The following is a 26,956-nucleotide window of genomic DNA, read 5'->3' on the forward strand; positions in this document are numbered from 1 at the left end:
TGTGTGAAGAGCCCTGTTCTGAGGGGCTTTTTTGTGGTTACCGAGTCTATGGTGAATCCTGCTAAGGATGGTAATTTTTGTGGATGTTTTAACTGGCCAAAGATCCACAGGCAGGATTTTAGCTGTCAATGTCGATGGCGAGTCTGACCGGGTTAGACATTGTGCGACTATGAAATTGAGGGACAAATATAGCAGATGGTATAAATGGAGCTTTGTAGTGAATGAAGTTGTTTGCTGGGGAGGGAGGTAGAGAAGATAAGACTGAGTGACTACACCAGTGGGAAGGTGTGTGTCAGAAGAACTGAGTAGTAATGCAAGGGTATGTGTCTCAGGATCGAAGCTTGGTGAATGATATGAGGCAGTGGCCAAGTGAGCTGTAGGGGAGAGCGGGTTAATGTGGGACATTTTTTACATTTGCTTCCCTCTAGGCGAGCTAAAATGATATATCAGTAAAATGTACACATTTCCCATTAATTCAGGATGTTTTCTAGCAATGGAAATTATCAGAATGTCTTCAGGACAAAGGGCAGTGAAACTATGATTGTTTTAAAAAAGTAGTCGTTGTTATGGTAGTTTTAAAGTGGAAAAAGTAAGTGGACCACTTTACCCCGTAGCTGTTTTAAAGTGGAAAAAGTAAGTGGACCACTTTACCCCGTAGCTGGGGTAAAGTGGTCCACTTGCTTTTCCACTTTAAAACTACCATAACAACACATGTTGTAATAGTTAAAATCCCGACAGCTAGATTGACAACCACTAATATCGGACTAGTAACAGAATCATGGAGATTGGTCAATTAAGCACATTTATGATTATTATGATTCATGTGATCTCTTGCACACCCTAGCTTACCTACACATTGTTTCTCTGTCCAATTGGTAGGGACAGGGATATTGTTTTTCTCTGCGTATTCAAATGCCAGTTCACGGCACTTAACTGGAGCAAGGCCATGGAATTGGTCAGCTAGTTGTTTCAAGTGTTTGGTAAGCTCCTCCTCCATCTCATCTGTGAATATTCTCTTTACCTCAGCTACTGCACCCCAGTAGCCTGACGTTGTCATACTCACAATTCTAGTCAGAATGTGAGTCTGAGACCGCTCCATTGGGCTGTGATTATGGGGCGTGTTTCAACCGAACCAGGAAATAAAATTCCTCTTCGCTCAATTGGATAGACCTACAACCAATCAGAGCAACGTAGTATGTGACGTATGTAAAGCGATGCATAGTCATTGTCAACAGAACTCAGCTGCACGCACGCTGGAAGATGTAGAAGAAGATCAGTAAAAACTATTTTTGCCGGGGTTGTAAAAATAATTTAAGGATACACGGAGAGCTTACCAACACCATTTTTGAGAGAAACAGTTAATGTAACAGCCCCCCCCCCCCTCGAACATGACGCAGAGTTTCTCTACTGATGTCACACGGCTCTTTATTGTTGACATTAAGTACACGATATTTTAATCCATAAAACCAAACACAAACGTTAAAATACAATAAACAAATCACCACGAGACAAGTCTGATGCGTTAACGTGACATAGCGACTCCCGTTCTGCGCTACCTGCAGCAAAGTAAATGGGACCAGCTTCTTTACCTCATTCCGCTGGCGAGGGGTGTTAAACTAGAGTTTTTGACAAATGCCGCACAGCCCACGTCCGGTCGTAGTTCCTGCTCCTATCCTTGTGCCGGCACTGTACGGCAGGTTTCTTATTGCACTGGTCCGCAAGCGAGGGATCTGGTGCGTCTATTAAAATGGTCCGCTCCTTAAACTGCAGGTATTTATGCGAGGGGAGTCGCTTACTAAGTAAGCCCAACACAAAATAACAGAATAAAACAGTATGCATAAAGTGGCAGGTGTAGCAGTCAGTTAAAGTAAAGGTGATTGCACGTACGAACAAGTTCTCTGTTTAGGATTACAACTCCACAACACATCAAACAAATCGTATCGCAATCGTTGGTCCTGTAAGAACTTAATCACATGGTTGGAACGCAACATTCCCGTGTCCCATCTTCTTCGCGACCATCGGGGCCAGCTGATAGATTAAACTTTTTCCGAATCCCGTTGGAAGGACTGCAAAAACATCTTTTCGATCTACAAATGCCTTGATCGCGTTTCTCTGTTCCTCTTTCAAAATTAATGCGCTGTCGATGTCTCCTAAAACAGACTCAATGGCAGCATCTACACATCTCAGCTCTCCAACGGCAGGCATGTTTGTGGAAAACAACGTCAACCCAAGTGCACTTTGATGACGTAGTTGATTACATTACCGTTGATCATCTGTCCATCATCGTATAAAGCCCGCCCTGACAATGTGATTGGTCCGGATGATTTCGAACCCGGGCATAATTTATCCCCAACGGAGCGACTCCAGACCGAACTTCCCGACCTTAAATGTTGTGGGCGGGGCTAAGTTCGTCTGGCATCCAGGCTGGCACCCCAGGCTACTGATTTTACTTCCCCTTTCTCTTTTTTCTTTATGAATCTTTTGAGGGTTGTCTTATCAATATTTCTATCCCTTCCAGCTTTTCTTAAGGACTTCTTTCTTTGCATGACCTCAGCGGCTGCACTCTCCATCTCTGCGAGGGGTGTTTGGCCCAAGGTTGTCTTCCTTGTGTATAGTTTCTTGGCATGATGGCTTTTCTACAATGTTTATGACATTAAAAATAAAACATATATAATGTAATATAACACTAAAATATGTTTAAGATTAAACTTAACTTGTGCTTCATGGTGCACAAACAGCATTTGTCTCACTTTACCCCACAGCCACCGAAAAAACAACATCTCTTATCAATTCAGGCTAATCTTCAGCTAGCATCAATCACATGGTTTTATATGTTGGAAGTTCATCAACATGTATGATATAAGTTTTTCTGCCTGATTCTATTTGTTTTGACACAACAGTTGATTAAGTTCAAAGCAAGAACATTTTCTTTTACATGCAAAAAACAAATTTTTGTGAAAAAACATACTTTCCACAGCACCAGTACCAACTTCTCATTAAAGGCAAGGGGGGGATGGGAGGGGCTTTAAAACATAATGGTCAAATTACCACAAATGTGTTCCGCTGCCTAGATACAGGGGGTGTCTTACATGATCCGATGTCCCTAGTTACCTCGCTCTCCCCTACAGGGCTGAGGAAGAGATAACGGGGAATTTAAGGATGCCTTTGTCCGCTCTTCAGCCAGGTGACAAGGCGGCTGTGCAGCTGGAGATGCCTCATCACCTTCCTGAAAAGCAAACAAAGCAACTCCTTATTCCCTGCACACGCTATCAGATCTTTCCTGACTGTAGCTGGGACGTTGACATATTAACTCAGGCCACTGCGAATTGTTGTAAAGATATGTCCCCCTCTGTGCAACCAACAACAGAGCATTTTGTGTGCTTGGCTCACTTCAACATATTTGCACAGATCCTGCACATTGGGGGAAAAATGTGCCAAGGTAGCTCTGACTTTGTAGGTGGAGACTTGATGCAAATTGACCGGTTTGGTCGAATTCAATGAGCTCCTAAAATTGATGTGAATTAAGGCTCCAAATCTAACGGCTCAATGATGCACATGTTTTCAGACATGGGTAGCCCCATAAAAAGCTGACCTGCTGTGATTTTTCTGCGTTGGTAGTCACCCCACAGAAATAATAAATAGAGCACCGAAAAGTTATATAATTACAATATGTCCCCCTTTATGGAAAATAACAGCTCATATGAAATGATCTCTGTCTGGATTATCTTCGGAGGTTTTTGAATGAACCTCCATCCCGCATTTATGACGGCAGATGAGTCACAAGGAAGTTGTTGAGGAGGATAGTTGACATTCAAACTGCCACACCAGAGATGAGGGTTTGCATCCAAATGCAGTCCTCTTGGTGCTTTTGGTTTAATTTAGGGAAACATTGTTTCTTTGCGAACATTTTCTGTATTGAACCAGACCAAACTCATTTCCTAACCTTCACCAAGTTGGCTTCTGCAAGAGTCTAAATAGATCTGCTTAATTGCTGTAGTCACTAAGAGTGGTTTGTACTGTGAGATCAGAGTTTGAACAAATATGTTATCTGTAAACATTTAATATTATATTCTCATTATGATTGTAATCTATTTTCATTTACGTTACTAGAAAATGTATTTGTTGTTGCACTTTAGTTGTATAGAATTACATATAGGAGACAGGGTCACATCTCTGCTACAGTGTACAGCAATTCATATATTGATTTCAGTATACTTGAATGGTTTAACTGTAATCATTTCACACTATAGGCTAATTCTATCCATGTGCCATAGAATAGCATCAATAAACGTGGCTTTAATTGATGTGCCATAATCACATGAAAGCTTTCTCTCTCCAGGGAACCCATCCCAGCCCACCTCACTGCACTACATGAGTCCATACCAGATGAATGCATATGCCATGGCTCTAAAAGCTGTAGGGGAGATCATTCAGGATTACGACAGCGACAAACTCTTCCCAGCATATGGCTTTGGAGCTAAACTTCCCCCAGATGGCAAGATCTCTCACGCCTTCCCCCTGGTAAGAGACAGAAAGATCCCGTTCAGGCCTGGTAGTAACATCCATCATCATCCAATCACAAGTGGTCAGTGTGACAAGTGTGAAACCCACCCAAATGCATCCTCAATGTGTCTTGAGATCATATCAATCAGACCGAATTCAAAAGGTTGTTTAAGACACATGTGGCCACATTCGTTTAGCGGTGTGAACACGCATGTGTCCTGAGCCACATTGAAAAACTGCCTACTCAGCTGACGTCTTCTGATCTGCCATCAAACAAACTGAAACCAGACGCAACAAAAACAACACAACACACAATATGCCAATCCTGTGGCCTGCATAGAGCTGCTGAGCAATGCTAAGCCTGCTGCTAAAATGTAGCCTGTAAGTGACCATGGCAACTTTCGTGCCAATTGCATTTTCAAAGAGGTGATTTAGGTCTCGCACCCCAATCATTGTCCACATACCTCTGTGCCGTCACTTAGAAACAGCAACCAGGGGAAGCAGCAAAATACATTACTTCCACCACATTCAGTTAGTCACCTCTGTTTCTCATTACAAGAGCAGGAGAAGCCCCGGGTGTACGCTCTTCCTCGATCACTTCCTACTGCGTCCAATGGAAAATCTGCAATAACCGATTAAAGAGCAGCCTCAGGTCCCATGGTTGACAAAAATGCAAGAACTTACATTCACTTTCAATAGGCCGGTACCCCACACCAGGAAGTAAATGTTTTTAGACAGCAATTTACCAAATACGATTTGCAAACATTTTCTATTGAATGCTCACAGGCGCTTTTGGTTCACCAGGCGCATTGTACAATGATAAACTATAATCTTTTTAAATTATGTTATTAAATTATGTTTTACATTTTCATATTGGCTTTATTGTCTCAGGATGTTGGAGGGGGTGGCGCCCCTTCCCCTCTTATTAACATGCAGCCACTGAGAGAGCTCCATGCAGCACCTTTATTCTCTCAGCCATCCGATACTGACTCTGCTCTCTCCCTACTTCTTTCCTCGCACCAACACACAGACACACACCACAAACATGTTGACAACATATCTGTATAGCCTGAGTAAATACAGCATTATTTGGTCTTTGTTTACTGAAATTATTTACATGATAAGCTAAGAGCTGTCTACTTATGATCAGATCTTTCAGGATGGATGTTATTACCAGGTCAGCTCTGACTAAATCACAGGAAGTGGCATGTGTCTGTCAGATATAAGGTCTCTCTGACGTAGAGCCCGAGTCCAATTTGGATTGTCTTCAAGTCCGATAATAAGTCAAGGCAAAAAAAAAGCATCAAGCGGAAAAAACACATTAAGGTCAGACAGTTACTGTTGAGTCTGTATATTCATTGTATAATAAACAACACACCTCCTTGGTCTTTGTGATGTTGAGTGGATTTTCAGTAAGCATTTTATACAGGATGTTTACTGCCTGATGGTTAACCTGAGAGCTTTCCATTCTGATAAAACAGCATACAAAAACACACAGTAAACAACTACCTGGGGAACATAGCTGAGCACTGGCACAGATATTGTTCTCAGGAGTTGGTTGGGTTCAAAGTAGAGCTACAAGAATATCGACCAAAGATCATTCATGACCTGGCTGTCCTGCTAGTGCTGTCATTTAACTAACTATTTTGTCATGCATATGATACAAAAATAAGCTCAACCACACAGAGTCAAAGTAGCTTAAAGAAAGTGAAAGTTATTGGCGACTATTTCCACTGTGGAAAAGTGTGTTTATGAGTCGGCCCCTGTTTAGTTTTTTTCTCATCACACGTGTTGAAGTGATAGACACTCAGAAGACTGTTTGTTTACAAGAGAACTCCACCTATTGTGTTTATTCTTATTATCCTTCATCGTATTTGATGCATGCACTCATACAATTGTTACATAATATGCCATTTGATGCCTTTGCAAAAGCTGAGGACTACTATGAACTTTGAAATGTTTGCCTGTGAGCTATCAGATTTTCTTCTTTGCATTCTATCGTCCTTACCCACTCTGCAGTCCCTGACACCAGGTTGTTTTTTCAGAAATGTATTTTTAGTCATTCATTGTGGGTGATCACAAACAAACATTAATTAACATTCAAATTAGAAGGATAATGTATCTGGACAAGCCAAATTACCCCCTGCACCTTACTTAACAACACACAGCTATTCAGCTCAGGACAACCTGCTCAGTCAATGAAAGGAGAGGTAGCACATCCCACGAGCTGCACGCACTGTGGAGTATTCTTGTGAAGTGGATGATTGAGGCAGAGGAGAGGGACAAAAGGTTGGAAGAAGAAAATGAATCACGCCGCACATCATGTGAAAAGCAGTGGTGTCTGTGAGGTGGTAAGTCATTGATGGAGGAATAATACAGATGAGACTGACACAACACAGCACAGGGAGACATTTTGATGTGATGCTGCTTACCTTAGCATTGTCAGTAGGAAGGCAACAATAGCACTAAGGAAGACAGCTTTTTTTAAAGAAAGAATGACTCATGCTTTGATTTAAAACAACTTTCTTACCAGATAATGAAATGAGGAGATAGGTGGGTTGAAGAGAAACATTTAATCTGTTGCTTTACCAACGCTTCAAGATAAGAATAGTAGGATTTGTATATCAAGAAGATGATAATATGGGCACAGCTTTTAATGTGGGTGACATGCCTTAGGTTTTGAATTTGTGTCCTAAATTTCTCTGGCCTGAAACTGTCATTTTTAATCAGGTTTATAGAATCCCATGATCATCCTGGCTCCCTCCCAATCAGAAGTCAGAGGTAGACGAGAGCGCCAGAATCTTGCTGGTCTAGATGCTCATTTCCATATGAGCAGCCTCTCAATTAACTCTCCCAATTAGGGTTCACCACGGCGTGACAAATCCCCCCACTTCGTCATGCGACTCTAATTAACAATTTATTGTTTGGAAAATGCTTGAAGCAATCTTAGACTTCATCAAAATCATGTAAATGTAAAAGTCATCATACTTTGTCTCTAATGTCTGGATCACATATGACAGATCATGATTACACACAGATGTGTGCCGATGTTCTCAAAAGGAGAAAGTGAGGCTGGTTTTTAACACTAAGCCCCTTTACTTAATAACCCTGGTTCATATAAGGGTCAGAATATGTACAAACCAGCTTATTATAAGTTTTGAAGTTTTGAACAGCTCCCACTGGCAATAAATTAAGAGTCAATGTACCTTGAATCAGCTTCTCCTTCATAAGGACATGAGATCAAATATTTGTCTTTGATGAGAGTTACTTGAAACTGATTAACTTGGAGTTTCTGCTGCAGAACTCCTCTGTTTCAGAGCTTAATTAACACTGGCTTCTGAGTCCACTTTGATACTTAAAAGAAATCCATATTATTAAAGAAAAACTTCAGTCTCATAGCAACAATTAAGAAGTAATCTTGGAGAGAGATAAAGAGGAGAAGACTCTCAGAGTGTGAACCTGCCTTTGAAACAGGGGGGGATGGTTCCCGGTAAACAGAGGCTGTATCACTGTTTTGATAAACTGTCAGCACCATTTGAGGTTGCACACACGCTGAATGTAGTTGAAATCTGTCGACATGCAGCATTTGGGTTTGTATTATTTGGATGCACTGTGCACAGAGGCATATTGTATTCATGGTGGATAAGTCTACTGTATTCAGCATATAAATGTTTCTCCACAGTCTGAATATGAGTAATATTATGCAAAGTTAATCCAGACGGAGCCACCGGGGGCCGTCACTGTGGTAAACAAATACTTAAGCTGTCTTTGTCTATACTCAATTTCTATTCAAGTTTTGCATTTGAATTGTCTCAACAGTGGGAGAATAACAATATGTAGACTATTTGAAAATGCCGGCATGTGGATTAAAATTGCAAGAGAAATCGAGAGAATAGCAGAAATGGAGGAGCTGCTCGCTCACCACACATTGTGAATAGTTGAACAACAAAGGTATCGGTTCAAGGAAAAAACATTGTCATTTCAGTAAACCTAATAGGTACGATAGATAGCAACATTGCAGAGTTTCATTGTCATATTTATCATTTGCTGTTATTACAATATTTTAAAACATGCGAGCGTTTTGACTTTTTGGGCTAAATTTACTTTTGTTTTTGTGATCAACAACAACAAAACATTAAACTTAGTTTGTTTTTCATTACAATTTGGGCCTTTGATTAATGATCAAATGTGCAATTCTCTGACATTCATCAACTTGAAATGCTGGAATAACAATAAATGTGTGGAGAAGCTGGTGTATGAACTTTGAGCACATGTTATATAAGAATATGTAAATGGTCTTGCATGAAGCCCAGTGTCAAGCTCCCTTTAGACATTGCACCAAGTAATCAGGAAGGACTGATTCATCCTTATTGTGTGCCCGGATGAAAAGTGAGGGGATGTTAATGTGGCACAATAAATCAATTGAATGATATATATATTTATATTTAATACATAGACCAATGAGATTGGGTTGTCTTTTGTTGGATTATTTGTCTCCAAGAATACATTAAAGCTACTGAACTGATTTCCTCTAAACTTGTGGAGGGATTGGGTCTCAGAAGATTATTTTAAGTTTTGGTGTGGATGTGGATTGAGGGGTGGATCTAGGATTTTCTTTTCTATTCGTATGTATAGGTAAGAACTATACAATCATGTGTAGAATTGTTCAGCTTTGGAGTTATACACTCTCGAGTGCTATTCTAGTTGAATCCTTGTATGTAAGATGGGGTGTTAATGAGTTAGAACATTACTATGATACTGATTGAGGGGAGTTCTTTATTCTTAAGAAAGATAGATTGAAGTGTGTTTCTGAATAAACCTACTGACTTTGGCTGGGACAGGAATGACAGGAATGAACTGAATGACTCATTTACAACAGCGATGCAGGGATTTCAAAAAGAAAAAAACGAAGGTGAGGGCACGACTGTTTGATTTGTCTGAAATAAAAGGTCTTAGATGTCTATTATTCTTCAGTTTTCCCATGTTAACTTTATCTTTATTTACACTGAAGAAGGAGATGAAAGGGCTTCTCACAGATTTGAAACATGCTCATCTAATTCACAGACTGTGTGTCTGTCAGTGGTCACTTCATTTGCGCTGTTTATAAGTTCACATATCTAATCAGCCAATCATGTTACAGCAACGCAGTACATAAAGGCTCAGAGACTTGGCCAAACGCTTCAGTTTTTGTTTGACGAAACATAAGAACTGGGAGGATTTGTCATAAGTGTGACTATGAACAGTGATACTCCATTTCCATATTGATTATACTTGTATGCAGTGTCCAGTATACACCATATGTAGTGAGGCGTGTTTATCCAAAATACTCAAGCCTTCATTTCATCATTGCACAAAACATTTTCCCAGCAGGGATATAGGGAATATTATGTTCACCTTGACCTCAGGTGATGTACTTTTTGATGCAGTTTCCTCTGTTGTTCTCATCATTGGCACCATGCAACCATCCACCATGATTGCATACGGTGGACTCATACGGGCTTCTACATATGTGTGTACTGATTGAAGTATCTAATTTAAGATGAAGCAAAAGTACCTCCAACCCCTGCCTCCAGTCTTTTGTCATTGATTAGACTCCAGGCTTGGTAACTCCATACTGCAGCTACCTTTGTTGATGTCATTAGCCTCATGTTTACATACTTTTTCTCTTTCAGAACTCAAATACAGAAAACCCAAACTGTGTGGGGATCGAGGGGGTGCTAGAGGCATATTTCCAGAGTCTGAGAACAGTTCAGCTGTATGGTCCAACCAACTTTTCCCCGGTCATCAACCAAGTGGCTCGGTGAGAAAAACACACAAACACACGACACACCTGTCTTTGTCTCATGAAATTGACATTCTACCGCCAAACAATAAAACATCTGATTGTTTACTTGTACATTAAGTAGCTATAGAGTGGTTACAGGCATTATGAATGAATTATAAATTCTACACATTTTAAATGTTAGATATAAGCACAATGACCACTTGGGTTGATGATCCAGTTTAGCTTTAAAACAAAGTTGTGAGTGTCCAAAAGGTTTTCACAGTGCAGAAATGTTCCCAGTATGAGGGCTTGAAACTGAAATTGGTCCTCATAAACATTGTAATGTAAACACACACACATGGAAAGGACCACAAACAACCTGGGAACAGATGCATACTAGATACACACAAAAACACAGACACACAGAGTATACACATACTAACACATAGTTTCATATTCACTCATACATTATGTTTCTCATCCATTAAAGATGTAAAGATGTTTCATATGCATGTGTTACTTGCGCCATCATGGGAAGCCAGCTGTGTATATACACTATGCATATCATGAATATAAACAGAAGATCTGAGGCAGCTCGATGGCAAAAAGCAGAAGACATGCAGGCATGTCACAGAGAACGACCTCTACTCTGTAGAGAAATGAGTTTTATAAATGTCTTGGATATTGTATTGGATCACAGTGGGGCTGAAATAAACTGACATCACCGTTAATGATAAATTTCTGACACTCAGAGTAACAACCCTAATTGGTTGCAGTTGTTAATGAGTTGTTTGTGTTGTGATGTCTGACAACTGAACCTATCAGTTTGACTAATGGAGCAGCTAGTTAGAATATAGACAATGTTCTTGTTGGTGTTCATCAAGGGGAATGAATTATATATCAGGGTAAGCCAGTGGAGATGTACCATCTTTAATCCATGTATGTGACGTGTCTCTTGGCTTACTGTTTTTCTCGATTGCTACAGCACGATTTTTAAAATAGGGCCCGGTTTTTCAAAACTCTACACAAAATTAGCACCACTACTCACCGAATTAGCAAAACACCTCAGATCCTTTGCAAAATGAAAAACTATACACTAATTTATCAAAACCATATTTTGTTTTCATATGAAACACACACATTTCATATTACTTTATTCAGTTTGAGCCAGTTACACACTGCTGTTTCTAACCTAAAATACTTTTAACAATTCTAATCTTATCACTTCTCAGTGATTAGAGTACTGTAAGTGAAGTTCACAGAGAAAGTGCAAATATACAATCAATTTTACCAAACACTAACAAGACCAATACTGCAGACTGATGAAATTGTAGTGTATTTCTCTCTATATACCAAAATCAGTCAATCAAAAAAAAACATGTCCCAGTTTTCATGCTACTACAGTAGTGTGCATAACACTGTAAGCTCAGCAAATATCAGTGAAAATTCTGTATCCAGTACAGTTTACAATGACAGATTTTAATGTATATCTGCTAAGATTTGAACTCTTAGTCCAGCCTCCCTCAGTGTCAATCTGTGGTTCACAACATGGTCAACTAGTGTTGCGCGTATTTCATTAGATTAATTTGGTTCTCTTCTTCTTGTAGCATGTTCTCCTCCTGCTGCAGGTCTTCTCATCTTCATGCCATGTTTTGCACGGTTGTGTCGTTGTCTTGGTAATGCATAGCAATTACTTTTGGGGAGCAGAGCTTCTAGAGGAGCACTGAAGACAGGGTTATGTTTCTGTTGCAATTAGGTTCAACAATCTTTGTCTGTAACCACTTACTCTAAAGGATCAGTGTCAGGACAGAGACGTTCGCAGTGTCTCTTCACACAAAGACAACTGGTTGAGAAGAGGAGTGTGTTTGAAACTCTATGTACTTCAGTTACAGTAAGTGACTCATAAGCAGGGGCGGAGTGGGGATGGAAATCAACCCAGGACATCTGAGTCAGACCCAACAATCCTGACCTGGAGATAAACAAACACCCATACAGCCAGTGTCAAGCTGTTAGTGGCAATTCCTCTTCAAGTCTGAGATAATTTCACTGACATAATACTGTGCCAATGTTATTATCTTTGTATAGAAGTTTATATCCCCAGCATCTTAGAATTTAGAGAGTAAAACAGAGTAAAATTAAAGTTATTCGTTTCCTGTTGCCTGAAGCTGATTATTATATTAAACTTTGACTGGGTTTCTGAATCCACACTGCCGGTACTCAATACATTATTAAAGTTATTTGGAAGTATTTGGATGCCTTTGTCTTCCAGGTTTATAACTTCTTTACTTCGGTATCAACATTAAATAACTCCTTCACGTTTACGATATTCATGTAAAACAGTCTGCTGTTCACTGCCTCACTGTCATCTTCCTAAGAACCTTACTACTGCATAACAACAAATATTAGTTGTTATGCATATTTAGTTATTTCAAATGCCCCTGTTGCTGCAGTCTCTAATTCAAAGAGTTGTCCCTTTTAAACAGCTGATGAAGTTGCCCCATTAAAAGTATGGCCCCATGAAAAAAAGAACAATAGACGGTGTCTGTGGTCCACAAGGACTGAAATGTCCAAACATTACATTCTGACCAAATTAAATTGACTGATGTACCTGAATGTCGCTAATCTATCTGATTGCCATACGTGCACCCTGCCCCTGCTCTCATGGTGCAAGACCTCAGCCAGAGTCTCATACACTGAAGCCGAGACCAAGCCAGACCACAGTGAGCAAATCACAAAAAATCCAGTTCATGTCACAGTCTGCTCTTGCAAAATTTCCCTGGCTTACTTGCATCAAGTGGGTCACACATTTAATGTGCTATTAATTTCTGACAGTCACAATGGGAGTCTGTTTTGGTGACATAAGTAGACAGGAATAGCTTAATACAGTGTGTCCTGCAGCACATATCATCCTGCAGGCTCTTATTAAAAACATTTTTTATTTCACAAATGAAATGTTGTTGGAGTAGAGCCACTTTTTCACGGATTCTGGCTGCTTATTACCTGTTACTGTATTTTTAGCTCGCACATGAAGAAATAATATCCTGTTCCAGTGGAGTGGTTGTGGTTGGATAATCAAATGGAGTGTAGTGCTGGGTTGTTCATCTGTGGGTTCAAGAGCTTCAAGATACATTGACTTCCACAGAGAGAAACCTTTATTTCTTCCCTGCCGTTGTTCTTTTTATTTGAAAGTAGTTTTTTTTTCACATCTCCAGATATTTTCGTCACTGTGATCATCAGATGCACTACTCTCCCCACGTTCCTTTTTTTGATACGCTGACTATCTTCTGCACTTCACTGTCCCTGTTCCTCCCCAACATCCTTGTTGTCTGTATCACTCTCTCATTTCTTCTTGTCTTTCACCTGCTTCTCCTACTCTGGCTTTTACTCCCCATTTTTCTCCTCTTCATCTGAATGGTCCAGGTCTTCCCCACACTTCTCCTCATCCACCTCTACTTTGCTGCTGTCATCCATGTGGGAGATAAAGAGTTGTGTTGAAAACAGACATAGAGGAGGTGGAGGTGGAAGATGCATGGTGTAATCCATATGCACATAAATATACACAGCCACATGTAACTTTTCATGTCGTAACAACAGCTTAGTGTAAGAACAATCATAAAAGTCATGAAAGCCAGTGAAAATGCACTATTTATAAAAAAATTACTGAGTTTACACTTATTGCGTCATCATTTCCCCAACTTCTGTCTTGTATGTTGCTTGATATAGCTAGTGTACAATTTTGGTGATACAAAGTTAGTGACTGTTCTAAACCTGCCTGTTTGGAATGATCATTTCCCTTGTCCGTTGTTAATGTATTTCCGAATGATGCCTTTGGTGATTCGTTTCTACAAAAAAACTTTGTTTGCAGAGCTTTGTGTTTATAAACAGTCTATGGTGCAGAGTGAAGTTAGAAAGTTGTTTATGTTTTTTCATAAAATGACTGTTGTGCAATAGTGCTTAAAAAGTGTTACCATAGAATGGTGTGCCTTTAGGCACTCAATATATTTGGTTATCAAAATAAAATGTAAAACATTAATATTTAAAATATTAATATTAAATCATAACTTTAATTGGTTAAAGTTCTCGCGGGGCACCACCCTTCATAGAAGGGAAAAGATAGCCAATTTATTGATTAAGATCAGTCTCATTTAGATCTATTTCAATTAGAAATCTCAATATTTTACCATTAAAGATTTTACCAGTCCGAGGGAAAGAGGAAAAGAAGTTGCTGTTCAGTTTGCAGTTCTGTGACGTCTCCTGGCTTTGTGGTCGTAGAGTTCTGCATTCGCGATTCTGTCGAGCCGTGTGCTCAGATGCTGGTTGAAGTTCTCCTGCAGGACATCGCGTCGCTACAAGGAGTTTTGTAGAGCTTGAAGGGCGAGGAGATTTCCTTGAAGGGTGAGCAGGGGAGCTGCACCTCTGACCTCCGGTTGTGGGTTGGATAGAGAAGGAAGCTGGATCAGAGCTTGAGCAGCCTTCCGCCCTCGGAGAGATGGAAGAAGAGAGGCTGTAGCAGCCTTCCGCCCTCGGCAGGATTGGAGAAAGAGGAAGATCTTGGGGAGTCCTCTCCTTATATTGGCCCCGGTGACCTCACAGGTCTTGGACCAGAGTGACCAATAGGAGTTGACCCTGGTGGTTCTTGACACCTTTGTGTGACATTGCCCAGACCCCAGGACATGCAGCATCCTGTTACATCCTCTGGGAGAGTGAGTTCCTTGACTTTCTAAGATCAATGGAACCTGTGGCATCTTGGGGGATTGAGTCCACTCCAGCACATGCGGCATGTTTGTAACAAGTTTGACTGAAAGGAGGCCTGTGGTTTGCACAAAAACCATGTCCCAACATGACACTGAATTTGCTTTGTACAATCTTTAGACCCAAGTTAGAAAATAAAAGCTCTGTCATTCAGCTCGATATACAGCATTGCAGCAGCAAAATGACTGTTGTGTTATTATTTAATAGAGAAATTGAATGCATTTATTTGAAATAACTTTAGGTAAACCTTCTCTCACTGAATTAAATAATAATAATAATGTAATAACCTCCGGATCTGTTTCCACAAATAACTGTTGTATTTGATACAGGATTTTGGGCCAGTACAGAAAGATTGAGTAGCTTGGGTGTTTTCCAGTGGCTCAGCGTGGAAATAATATAAGTCCGAGGGCCAATGAGTCATTTCACAGTTGGTGTTATTGCCTCTGATTTAATATCATGCTTCCAGTTACACTCTTCACTCACTCCCTGCTCTCTTCAACGTCTCTTCTCTTTCAGTCAGATTTCAGTGATATGTCATCAGCTTTGCCGTCAAGAATTATTTGACAGTGCTCAGCTTTTACACCAACATCACAAGAGTCTGTTCCACAACATTCCTACGACCTGCTTCAGCAGTAGCATACTAGACACACAATTTGTTCCCCAGTTCCATTGTTTTACCGGTTGATGCACTTTTCCATTATTCTGCACAGAAAGCAAGTGAGCGAGAAGGGGTCTGCAAGAGGAAGACGACAGAGGAGGAAAGATGGAGGAAACAATAGGGACAGGTGTAGAGACAGACAGGAGGAATCTAGTAGACAGAAAGACAGTTTGCCATTTTGTCTGCTCTTAGCCTCAGGCCAGACAGAGTGCAAGCCAATCAAACACTGAGTCAGACAGCAGGTCTACCTCCTCCCTGCTGGGATCCTCACATTATACCTGTCACACACCGGCACACACACACACACGCACAAACACTAACACACACACAGTGTCAGTTTGGAATAATATTTGATGTTAAGTCTGTGGCAGAGAAGAACTCTCCACTCACTCTTTTGTCCTCATAAGAGATTATATGTGAGAACTATCAGGTAAATTAATTCAATTAAATATGTATTCACACTGATATTGTATTGAGACTTGCATGATTGTATGTCGGCCTTTTTTCCATTTCTTTGAGACCACACTGTCAATGTGCTATCCTATAACCAACCTGCACACAGCTGGTCCCATAAAATCACTTTGATAGACTCTATGAGCTGCTTTCCGTTTATGCTATAATTTGAGACATTGACAAACATCCCTTTAAAATGTTTTGCCGGAAGACGGATGAAGTGACATTTCATTTGACCTCATTCTTTCAATTGGAAAATGTAAGCAGTGATGCGAGGCCAGTTTGTCTTTTCATATTATTGAACATGTCCTTGTGACCAGTGTGTCTGTGATCAGTACCACCACATTAGACCCTCTCAAATGTCATGTTAATTAACCATCTCTTTCGCTCTCTCTGTGTGTGTGTGTGTGTGTGTTTGTGTGTATTATGTATTAAGATGTGCGGGAGAAATAACTGACGGCTCCCAGTACTTTGTGCTGTTGATGATTACAGACGGTGTCATCTCAGACATGGATCAGACCAAGGAGGCTGTGGTGAATGTGAGTCAACACAACACTGCAAACAACACACAACACTGTGTGTATGGTCCTTTTCAGACCTTAACATATAAACTAATTCTGTTTTTATTATTTTTGTTTTTAGCCAGTTCAACTATTTAAAGCCAGACAGGGCTGAATCAATAATTTCATGAAGCTTTACAATGAGACAAGATTTTATCAATGTGAAAAAATTTGTCAGTGTTATTATTAGTAATAGTGGTGGTCTCAAATAAGTCACTGCACATGTGACCTCAGTGAATCGTGGGTGTGTTGACACATGAATAGAGCTGGTTGGATCACGTGAGATGGATGTTAAAACCAGGTCTGAACAGGGTCATAGCAGGAACTCTACTTTGTACTGGAACATTTTTCATGTGTTTTGCATAGACAAATCTTTAAAGTACATCTGCTATTGTATATCTGCTATTAACAACTAAATGTCCAGATAATTTTATTATTAGCTGAAAATGTAACAACAGTGACACTGCCACTCACAGCATTTTCAAAATTATTAGTGAGTGAAGTAAGTCTCAGAGGATGTTGAAGTTATACTTTAAATATCACAGTTAGAGGTTTATCACTACAGCTTTAATGTGTGCATTGTCAGCTGAAAATTCATAAGGCTCCAAGATAAATATGTATGGAGTAAGAATAACGTTCAAACCCCCTCCAATGATACATGATTATTTCCTACAAAGCCCATAGAGATCCACAGAGGTGGATGCTCTTTATTCAGTCATGGTCATTTGGTCTAAGCCACTCGTGATTTCCCATATTTCCCTTATATGTCACAATTGTGACTTAATAAATCAACAGTTTACAACCCGGTGAACAAATCGTCTCAGTAGATTGTGTTCATACATACATATGTGTGTACTTAGGATAAATAGTGTGTATTTTTGAGTCAGGGATCTGTCGTGTGGCTTACAAGCCCCCTGTGTTCTCTCCACAGGCAGCCTCCCTGCCCATGTCTATCATCATAGTAGGAGTGGGTCCTGCTGAGTTTGATGGTAAGTGTGTGTGTGCCCGTTTGTGTGTGTGTGTGTGTGTGTTTGTGTGTGTGTGCGCGTGCGTGTGTGTGTGTTTTTTGGGGCGCATCAGTCCATTTACAATCAATGCATTAGAGGAGCCTTTTCTTTACTGTCAGTGCTGCATTTTGAAAATCATTCATTGAGCAACGCTTGCGAGCTAGTTGAGGCAGCCAACTCGAGCTGCGCTGCTCCAATCATGTGACATACCTTACTCCCCACATTCATCTATAATACACACCCACCCTATTAGGGAAAATGTCCCATATCTCCCTTCGCTTGCCCTGCACCCAGTGTTGCTGCCAGTTGCTTCAGCCCCTCCAACCCCTCAGCATCCACCTGTAGGCTCCGACTGGGGTTTATAAGTATTTGCTCATCACTCCCATCATTCCTCTGTAATCAGATCTGGGGGAGTGATTAAGTCGGAGCCTAGACACCAAACACGTTCTGTTGTTGCAATAAACATTTCAATGTGAGTTGTCTGACTGAAATATATTTACAGGAACATGGCAGATTTCATGGCATGGACATGTAAATCCTTGATTGGGGACCTACAACATGTCTGGGCAACAGTGAGGACTTTAAAATACGAATGGACTTGGACTACGCATGAATATAGAGTGCAATGTAACTGAAAGGGCCTCCTTAGACTGTTGTTGTTTAGTTTTTCGCCAAACGAAGGGGTTTAGATCATCTGTACAAACTGTTGCCTAAAACCTCTGTTGAAAAAAGCCCTTTGTTCTGTTGGACTCATTCATTTAGCGTTCATGATCTGCTTTAATGATACTGTACATGTAAGTACATTTAACAAAGACTCTTGACGTGCACACACTGTGTCTTTTAGACACCTTGACCTATTCGCTAAATTAGTTTCCATGGAGATGTAAATTCTTTGCATTTCAAAGGGAACGTTTGGCTTCCTCCTGTGAACAAATTGTTTAACGTGCCCTTTTTCACACGTCAGTCGATTGCATGTTGACGAGCAATAACTCACCGGATTCAAGGATGCGGCCTGTCATTGAACGTTGTCTGTGGGAGTGAGGAAGCTCCATGGGAAATTCTGAACACTGATTCTCAGATGATGATGATGTCTAATGGTTCCCATGACATTATATCCTGCAATGGAGCAGATGTGTCACACTAGAGCTGCTGGCTCATGATGGCCTGCTGAACAAAGTTAAGAGCTTCTATTTAGTTATTAGTCTCTGAGTCGTGCATTCAGACAGAAGGCCACCACTCTCTCTCCACAGTCAGCGATAACTGAGATGCTAATTCGAAATCTGCTTGAATGTCTTCATTTTCAAGACCAACATATGGAAAATGTCAACCTTTTGAACATAGAACATTTCCGGAGGCTTGATATGTAATTAACCCCCAGCCAAAACAGCGTATCTTTAATTAAATTACCTGCTTTTATTGGAGAACCGCACTTCATTGCAGCATGGGTTTTTTATATTGTAATTACAGATCTTTGCAGATATAAGATATTTAAGTCTTCTCTGAGATGCTTTCTGTGTCATTTTAGAAGATAGAATAATTATTAATTCCTGTCCCCACCTTTCCTCAAGCCTGTGTCTAAAGAGGGTGTTTAATGTTTATGTGACAGCACCATAGACAAACGTTTATGTAAATACTCGTAATGTTAGGAATGAATGTGAAGTTACAGTCACTGGGCATTGAAGGTTGGCTCCGGGAAAAAACAAAAATATAGTGGAAGTGTGGATGTGGAGGTTAAATATGTGCACAAAAGGTGACACAGGTATGAATCATGCAGTGTAATTTTCTTGAAATAAAAGGCACCAGCACCCCAATGATGTCTGTGGAGCTGGTTTATTATATTTCAGTCTGCTGTCAATCAAATCTAGTCCGGTTGAAGTAGGTGAGCTGAGTTTTTAGTGTTGTTGTAACAACTATTGTCCACAGGCTGAATATTAACTCTGTGTCCCATTCAGTTGTTTATAAAAAAAAACATTCAAATGTTTTTTTCTTAAACTTCTCTATCTGGATCTATCTGCAGAAATGTATTATAATATTTCAAATCATGTTTCCAATTAGTGTATACTCACCTGAAACTAAGAATTAGTGTGTTTTGGTTCCAATGTTCGTTGGGGCTTTCTCAACAAGAGGCCAATCAGAACCGATAATCTACCCAAATAATCCCAAAGTGTGATGCGTTTATTAAGTATTCTTGGTGCTACAGAGCCTCCCCGATCTTGAATCAAAATTGGCTCCAACTGAATACTGAGCATAAACCCACAACCTCCATGCATCAACAGTAGCCCAGACCAGACGGACCAAACCTTAGCCTGACAGGGGAGCTCTTACATTTTGCATGTTACCTGAAGGCTTCTATGGGCTCTCCTGTGCACTAGGAAGGGGGATTAAATTGGGGGCAAATTGAAACTTGACAACATGCCACTTAATCCTGCACACTGGACCTAATGGATTTCACATTGCATATTAATTTGACTATCTTTTTCAATTTTCCTATTTCCTGTTTATGTAATTTATCAAAATGCTATAAACTCAAATATACTGTACTCCTCATGTTGTTAATTATATGTTATCCTATTCAAGCTTTGGTCTACATTTAATATTGATTTAATTAAAAAATGTTATCCTTTTTTCTACCATTTATGTTTAATGTTTTTAACTTAATTTACCTTACCATCCAATCCCCAAATGCTGTCCAATTTCCGCAAATAGATTAAATCCCACCAATCTCAATTAACTAACCTGTTCCATCTACATGGAACAGGAAAGTATCATGTTGTAGGAAGTTAGGTATTTTCTACATATTTGAAATGTAATGTAAAGTTCAGAGAAGTTCATCTTCTGTGCACCGTTGGAAATAAATCAAGGTTTAATGGCAAAATGAATCAGAAAGGAACAGTCCGACATTGGGGCCTGTCAGTCACTGTGCAGGCACCAAATAGAGGTGAAAGCTTGTGTTTGACAGAGCGAGGGAAACTCAAGTGGAGTTAGAGAATAATGGTGGACATGTGGTGATACTATTTCATAACCAGCCTACCTCAGTCACCAATCTGATTGAACTGAACTGTACAGACAGAGGTCCACTTCACTCAAATCAGATAAGACTAAAGTAAAAGAGACCGGAATTAAAGTGACAAGATCACAGCTTCACTGATGCATTCACTGAATCCTCTTTGTTGTTCATTTTACTCGGCGTCTGTCAGCGTCAGTGTGGGCTCAACAGAACACTGTGTGTCTGATTTACCCTATGTGATGCTTGAAAAGCTTGAAAAGCAGAAATCAGGTTTATAAAGGAGAATATATGATGCTTTCCTACTGTGCTCTAAATGTATTCAGTTGTTTGTTTTGCCAAGGTCTGCTCTCTTGGTGATCTAACCTCCACATCAAATCTCTCAGGAAGCACCGTCTGAGGATCAGCCTATTGAAATCCAAAGTTTATTATTTTTACCAATTCTGTTCTGACTTGTTTCATTGACTCTTGCATATTTTCTTCTCTGTTCCCTTAGGCTCACCTGTCTGTCTTCTTGTGCTGCTATAAATACACGTCCCACATATTTTGGGAAGCATTTGAGAGACGTGTTTGAAAATGTGATAGAAAACATAACTGTTAGTGAATGTGTGTAAGTGTAAGTGTAGCTTTCATTTAAAGACAAACAGAAGGATAGATTAACTTTTCTTAATCCCTGTGGAGAATTTGAGTAATGAACTGAGGAAAATCAAACATCAAGCAACATCAAATGACAACACTGTCGTGTTTTACTGAGAACTACAATACACACCATCAAATGTAGAAATAACATGGCAAGACACATCTTTTGACTGTGTAACTGAACAAAAATGTATTTTGTATAAATTACACACATTTCATTTCATGCACATTGGGCATATTCTGAATATTATCCTGCATATTCTGAATATTATCCTTTTATTTGAGGGATTTACTGTTTACTTCTGTTCATCTATTTCATTTATTGCCACAGGCAAAATAATATGATTCTTATAATAAATTCCATGAAAAGACCAAAATCTAAAAAGGAACTAATGTATGTATATCCACTCTTTACAACTCTGGTGAACAGAGGGGAGTCCTAAGTGCTGTTCATTGTGTGAACTGTGGGTTTCTCTATGATTTTTAAGGTCTTGACCTTCTATGTAAAGAGCCTTGAGATAATGCATATTATGATTTGGTGCTAGAAAAATAACATTGTAGTGAATAAGCTTGAGGTACCAGCAGGGTCTAAATTAGGTTCTGGGAAATATTATATCCCCAAAAAAGGGCTTTCACTTTACGTATTCCCTCTCAGTTTGTTCTTTTCCCTCATCTCATTCCACTTCCAACCATATAATTGGTGGCTCACTCTGCCTTCTGAGACTCAGGTAGAGGGACACAGGGTCCTTGTGGACAAGGGTGAATGCACATTGCAAATAACCAAACCTTATCCCACTCACATGAAATAGTGAGACTGACACCTACAAGGGTCTGAAGTGGGACACCTTGTCCACAGGCAAGCAGCAGGGACATCTCTGCTAAACCTATACATTTTTGGTTTAAAATAAACAATTTAGTATGAGCTACATGGATCTACAACAGTTTTTTCTCCCTTAGTCACCTTACCCAAGAAGAAACAAAGGGAATGGCACAAAAAACAGCACTATGATTTGGTTGTGTTTGCTGACAGAATCATTGCACAGGTAGACAAAGAACTCCTTCAGAGGATTGAAATGAAAAACAAATTCAATAATCAACAATATTGTGCAGTTTGTGGGTAAACTATTTCCTGTGAGAGGTAATTAATGTTGTTTACTGTGGAAGTGGAGTTCACCTAAAGTTTGGAGTTCACCAAACTTTGTAATGCAGATTTATAAAGAATTCTATCAGTGATGGAAAAAATTACCCCAGTTGTGAAAATAAACAATAATTATGCACCGTAGACTGGTAGGAAACTGATCTCCCCATGAATACTTCACATAAGTCGACAATACAATATACAAAAAGATGCCTCTCATTTAATGGGTACAGGAGGCAAATACATTAAAGCATATGAAATACCCTTACAATCTCATCCATCAAACACAGTTTATATTTTACATAGTTAAAATATAGTTTTATATAGTTAAAACTGAATACTTTGGCTTGTCTAAACTTAAGTTGATGGTATTGATGATATTTTTATGATGTGATATTTATATCCATGTCTGTAAGGTCAGTCCCCCATTCAAATTTGGTTGACTATAAATTACTTTTCACCAAATACATTTAGTTGGAAACCTAAAGCTGACCAGTAAGTGTTCAATGGCCATGTGTTTATTGGATGAATGAAACACTAATTACACCTACACTGTTTTGTAGGTGTAAACCTACCTGGCAATAAAATACTGATTCTGATTCAGAGGGGTTAGGGATGGATGAGGTCGACACTGGTTGAGTCCCATCATTGGATTGGTTTCTATATCTAGTCACCGTAAAATGTTTTCGGTTGTAAATCAGATATTACCATCTGGGAAACAGAACCATACATAAATTTAGAATGCCACTATGTGGACATTTAATATTTTGGCAGAAAAATAACATATTACAGATATGTTTTTGGAACTCGCAGTTACAGTTTAGTTATATAGAAGCACGATGGTAAGGAGACAGGCTTCTCTAGACTTGCAGCACATCTAGTTTTCTTCTTAATAATACCTGTAGGATGTACAATATATAATGCCTCTGCCTAACTGTCAATTTTGTTTTTGTCTGCAGCTATGGAGGAACTGGATGGGGATGAGGTCAGAGTTTCCTCCAGGGGGCGCTTAGCTGAGAGAGACATCGTCCAGGTGCAATATATTCTACATACACGCTACTGCTCTTGTCCTTTTACGTTGATTTTACGTGTATCTATGGTGGCCCTGAGAGCTCAATGCACTGCAACTTACGAAAACAAATGCAAGTAGACAAATCACAAGCAAAGAAAGAAAAAATCTTCATCGATTTGACAAAACAACACAACTCATTAAGCACAACACATTACAGAAACACGCTGCAGTTACAGACACATTCTGCAATTACAGAAAACGACAACATAAGTGTTTCCAGGGGATACCTCAAAGTAATGGACAAATCTGATTGTTCAATCGTGTGTATTCCGTTGTAGTTGTTTTTTTGACAGAACTTTATCTAAATGATTTGACACATACTCATCTTTTTTTGGTCGATGTTCCATTCACTAACACGGATGGGCTGTGGTTTTTGACCTATAATACAGCCAGCCACCAGGAGAAAATTCACGTTTTGTGGGTTAATGTGTGTGTGTGTGTGTGTGTGTGTGTGTATTTGTGTGCGTGTTGACCAAGCGCCGAACTTCGTCTAGAGGTAAACACAATTAATCAAGCACAAACCTTAGGAACATTTTCTATCATCTTCCGTTCTTCTTTTCCCATCCAGTTCGTTCCTTTCCGGGACTACATCGACCGCTCAGGCAACCAGGTCTTAAGCATGGCCCGTCTGGCCAAGGACGTCCTGGCAGAGATCCCCGACCAGCTGCTGTCCTTCATGAAGAGTCGAGGGATTGAACCCCGCCCCCCCTTACCTGTCACCTCAGAATCCCCTTCAATGTCCACCACCAGCTCAATCACCACCAAGGAACACAACATGCATGCCTGAAAATTAGGGCATGTTTGAGTGTGTGTGCGCATGTGTGTTCTGCATGGTTTCCAGGGGTTGTTGAGAGGAACCGGGTCAGGCTTGTTTTCACGGTGTACTTAAAGGGACAACTTTCAGAAGAGAAAGGTCCCTGTTATAAAAGTGTATGTGTTAAGGATTCTTCTGACAAGATCTGGATCACAAGTGTAGAAAAAGTGCAGTTTTGATCTTTTTAATGTTTCTCGTTCTGTTTTCTGTCAGCTCCTGTCACTATACTCAGTCACACACAGCTGCATTTAAATGTCATTTGGCTGTTTTTCCTCAGTCACTGATTAACTATTTATTTTTATGAAAACTTTTCAACTGCTGATGTTGATTCTCCAATCCTCCTTTATTAATTTCTTGGTCTGTCTGCTCTAAAAATGAATCCTGAAGTAGCCGACAATGTGCTTTCTATCAATTGCAGAGAAAGACATAATGAAGAAAGATGTCCCTTTCCTTGCTTATTAATTCCAAGGGCATTTCAAAGGCTTGACGGTAACACAGGAAACTGACATTTTTTTGAACAGAAATGATATCCTTTCCTTGTCGTGGCGACTCAAGAGCAGGGGACACCCGTTTTTTTTATTAGATCGTGAAAGTATATGCTGTATATTATTCTATGCTGAAGATGACATTCAAATGTTTTCTTTGACATTCGTAATGAATGCTCTACATTTCAAGGTCAATAACCAGTAATGGCACATCGGCAAGTCTGAACTAATCACGTGTGGACATGAGACGCTTGCAAGCAGGAAATATATATATATATATATATATATATATATATATTTCCTGCTTGCAAGCGTCTCCTTTCATGTCCACACGTGATTAGTTCAGACTTGCCGATGTGCCATTACTGGTTATTGACCTTGAAATGTAGAGCATATATATATATATATATACATATATACATATATATGGCCCAGAAACACACTCGAGATGCAGAAAGGACTGAAATATCCTCCACTTCAGCACCTCCACCTCCTCCAACACATTTAACAGTATCATTCTGTGCAATTTATTTCAGCCCTGGTTTCAGAGGACATCCTCATATCAGTGTGCTTCGCTGTCCAGCCTCTTCCTCTAAATTGTAACTCTCTCAGCTGAGGCGAATCATTCTTGACTGTCTAAAGCTGCCTGGAGCTGATCAGTGTGCATTTCACAGTCCAGAATATTTCATATGTAGCAGAGAATGCGTGGAAGTGTCAGGGTCACCTTTACTTTCCTTTGTTGTTTTTTGGAAAGAGGAAGAAAAAATGTGAAGATTGAAACAGTGGTTTGGTATACACTCTTTTATTAGTTCATTAGGTAAAACCAATACAGTCTAGTACAGAAGTCCTGCAAAAATCCTCTGTGATGGTTATACTGTTCAGTTTGTGTTTGAACTGTGTTGAAGAGTTGTAATAAAAGGATACGGTTTATATAATATAGTGGTGCTGTATAACTAGTACATTATAGAGACAGGGGTTTTTGTTATTTAGCCTACCATCATTGCTTTGAATGCGTCAGACAAATTAATAGAAACACCTCTCATAATAATGCAGTACTCTTGTGACCTGTTGTATGTGACTATATTAGTGTTAGATAGTCGTACCTAATAAACTGACAACTGAGTGCACATACTGCTGTGTCAGTGACACTGTTACTAAGGCCCTGTTGACTGCTTTTTAAAATGTATGCACACATTTCCCCCACCACTTCTGCTGTTTGATAAATGGCTGCATTTCTCCTGTGTTGGCCTGTCAACCAGCAGCTGTATAAACAGGCTTTTTAGCAAAGAATTTAGATTTTTCTGAGACGTTTTTTCCTTGTTTGCAATGCCTTTGTTGTGTGCATGAACAATTCCAGCAAAAGTGAGTAACTGACTATAAACCCCAGATATGATTTAGTGTAACAGGTTGAGCTCTTTTTTCTTCCCTGAACACAGATTCTATGAAGTCTGGTTGTAACTCTTTGTCATTGACCTTTGGAACGTAGAGAAATGGTTCAACCGGATGGCAACATATTAAGTTGGAGGGATTTCCTTCAAGACAAAAATAGCAAATGGATTCATCACTATTGAACTTGTGTCATATTGTATCAGAAAGGAAACGGATATGTGGCCTTATTTCTGTAATAATTCAGTGTGTGTGTTTGTGTGAGGGAGGACTCTATTTTTATGACAACACAGGACATCTGTTCTTTTGCATGCTTACTGGGCTCATATGCTGCCAATGATTTTACTTGTTTAAGAAAATCTTTATCTTTATTCATATCTGACAATGACTTCAAACTGTATTCCCACATGTGTTGACTTGTGAACGTTCTTTCTATTTCTACTGTTATTGTGTCCAATATACTTGAAGGAACTGCCAACATAATAATAGTAATAATTGTAATAATATTATCCCAAACCTATAGGACTAAGAGACATGAATAGTAGGGTAGATTTGTATCACAGTGTTAAAACATACATGCATGTGTGTGTTACTATCCACTAGTACACTGACCCAAATTCACATACATGTAACCTATTAGATATTTTTGTATGAAGCATGTGAAGCCTTCTATACAGTGTGTACAGTATTATTTAATGACCCTGACAAACAATTTAATGCT

At 39.6% G+C, this 26,956-nt stretch overlaps 1 protein-coding gene across 2 annotated transcripts in view; it reads left to right on the forward strand.

Moving 5' to 3' along the window:
• Positions 1-25,030, forward strand: part of LOC133959432 (copine-9-like) — a 193,495-nt gene extending 168,465 nt beyond the window's left edge. For both annotated transcript variants that reach the window (XM_062394596.1, XM_062394595.1), the window contains exons 16-21: positions 4,340-4,521; positions 10,176-10,303; positions 16,567-16,669; positions 17,622-17,679; positions 23,438-23,511; positions 24,119-25,030. In XM_062394596.1, the coding sequence (XP_062250580.1) occupies positions 4,340-4,521; positions 10,176-10,303; positions 16,567-16,669; positions 17,622-17,679; positions 23,438-23,511; positions 24,119-24,337 (764 nt within the window). In that variant the 3' untranslated portion in view covers positions 24,338-25,030. The remainder of the gene's footprint in view (positions 1-4,339; positions 4,522-10,175; positions 10,304-16,566; positions 16,670-17,621; positions 17,680-23,437; positions 23,512-24,118) is intronic.
• Positions 25,031-26,956: the final 1,926 nt, after the last annotated feature.

Source organism: Platichthys flesus, chromosome 2 (genome assembly GCF_949316205.1).
Source record: "Platichthys flesus chromosome 2, fPlaFle2.1, whole genome shotgun sequence".
In the NCBI taxonomy this organism is placed as follows: Eukaryota; Metazoa; Chordata; class Actinopteri; order Pleuronectiformes; family Pleuronectidae; genus Platichthys; species Platichthys flesus.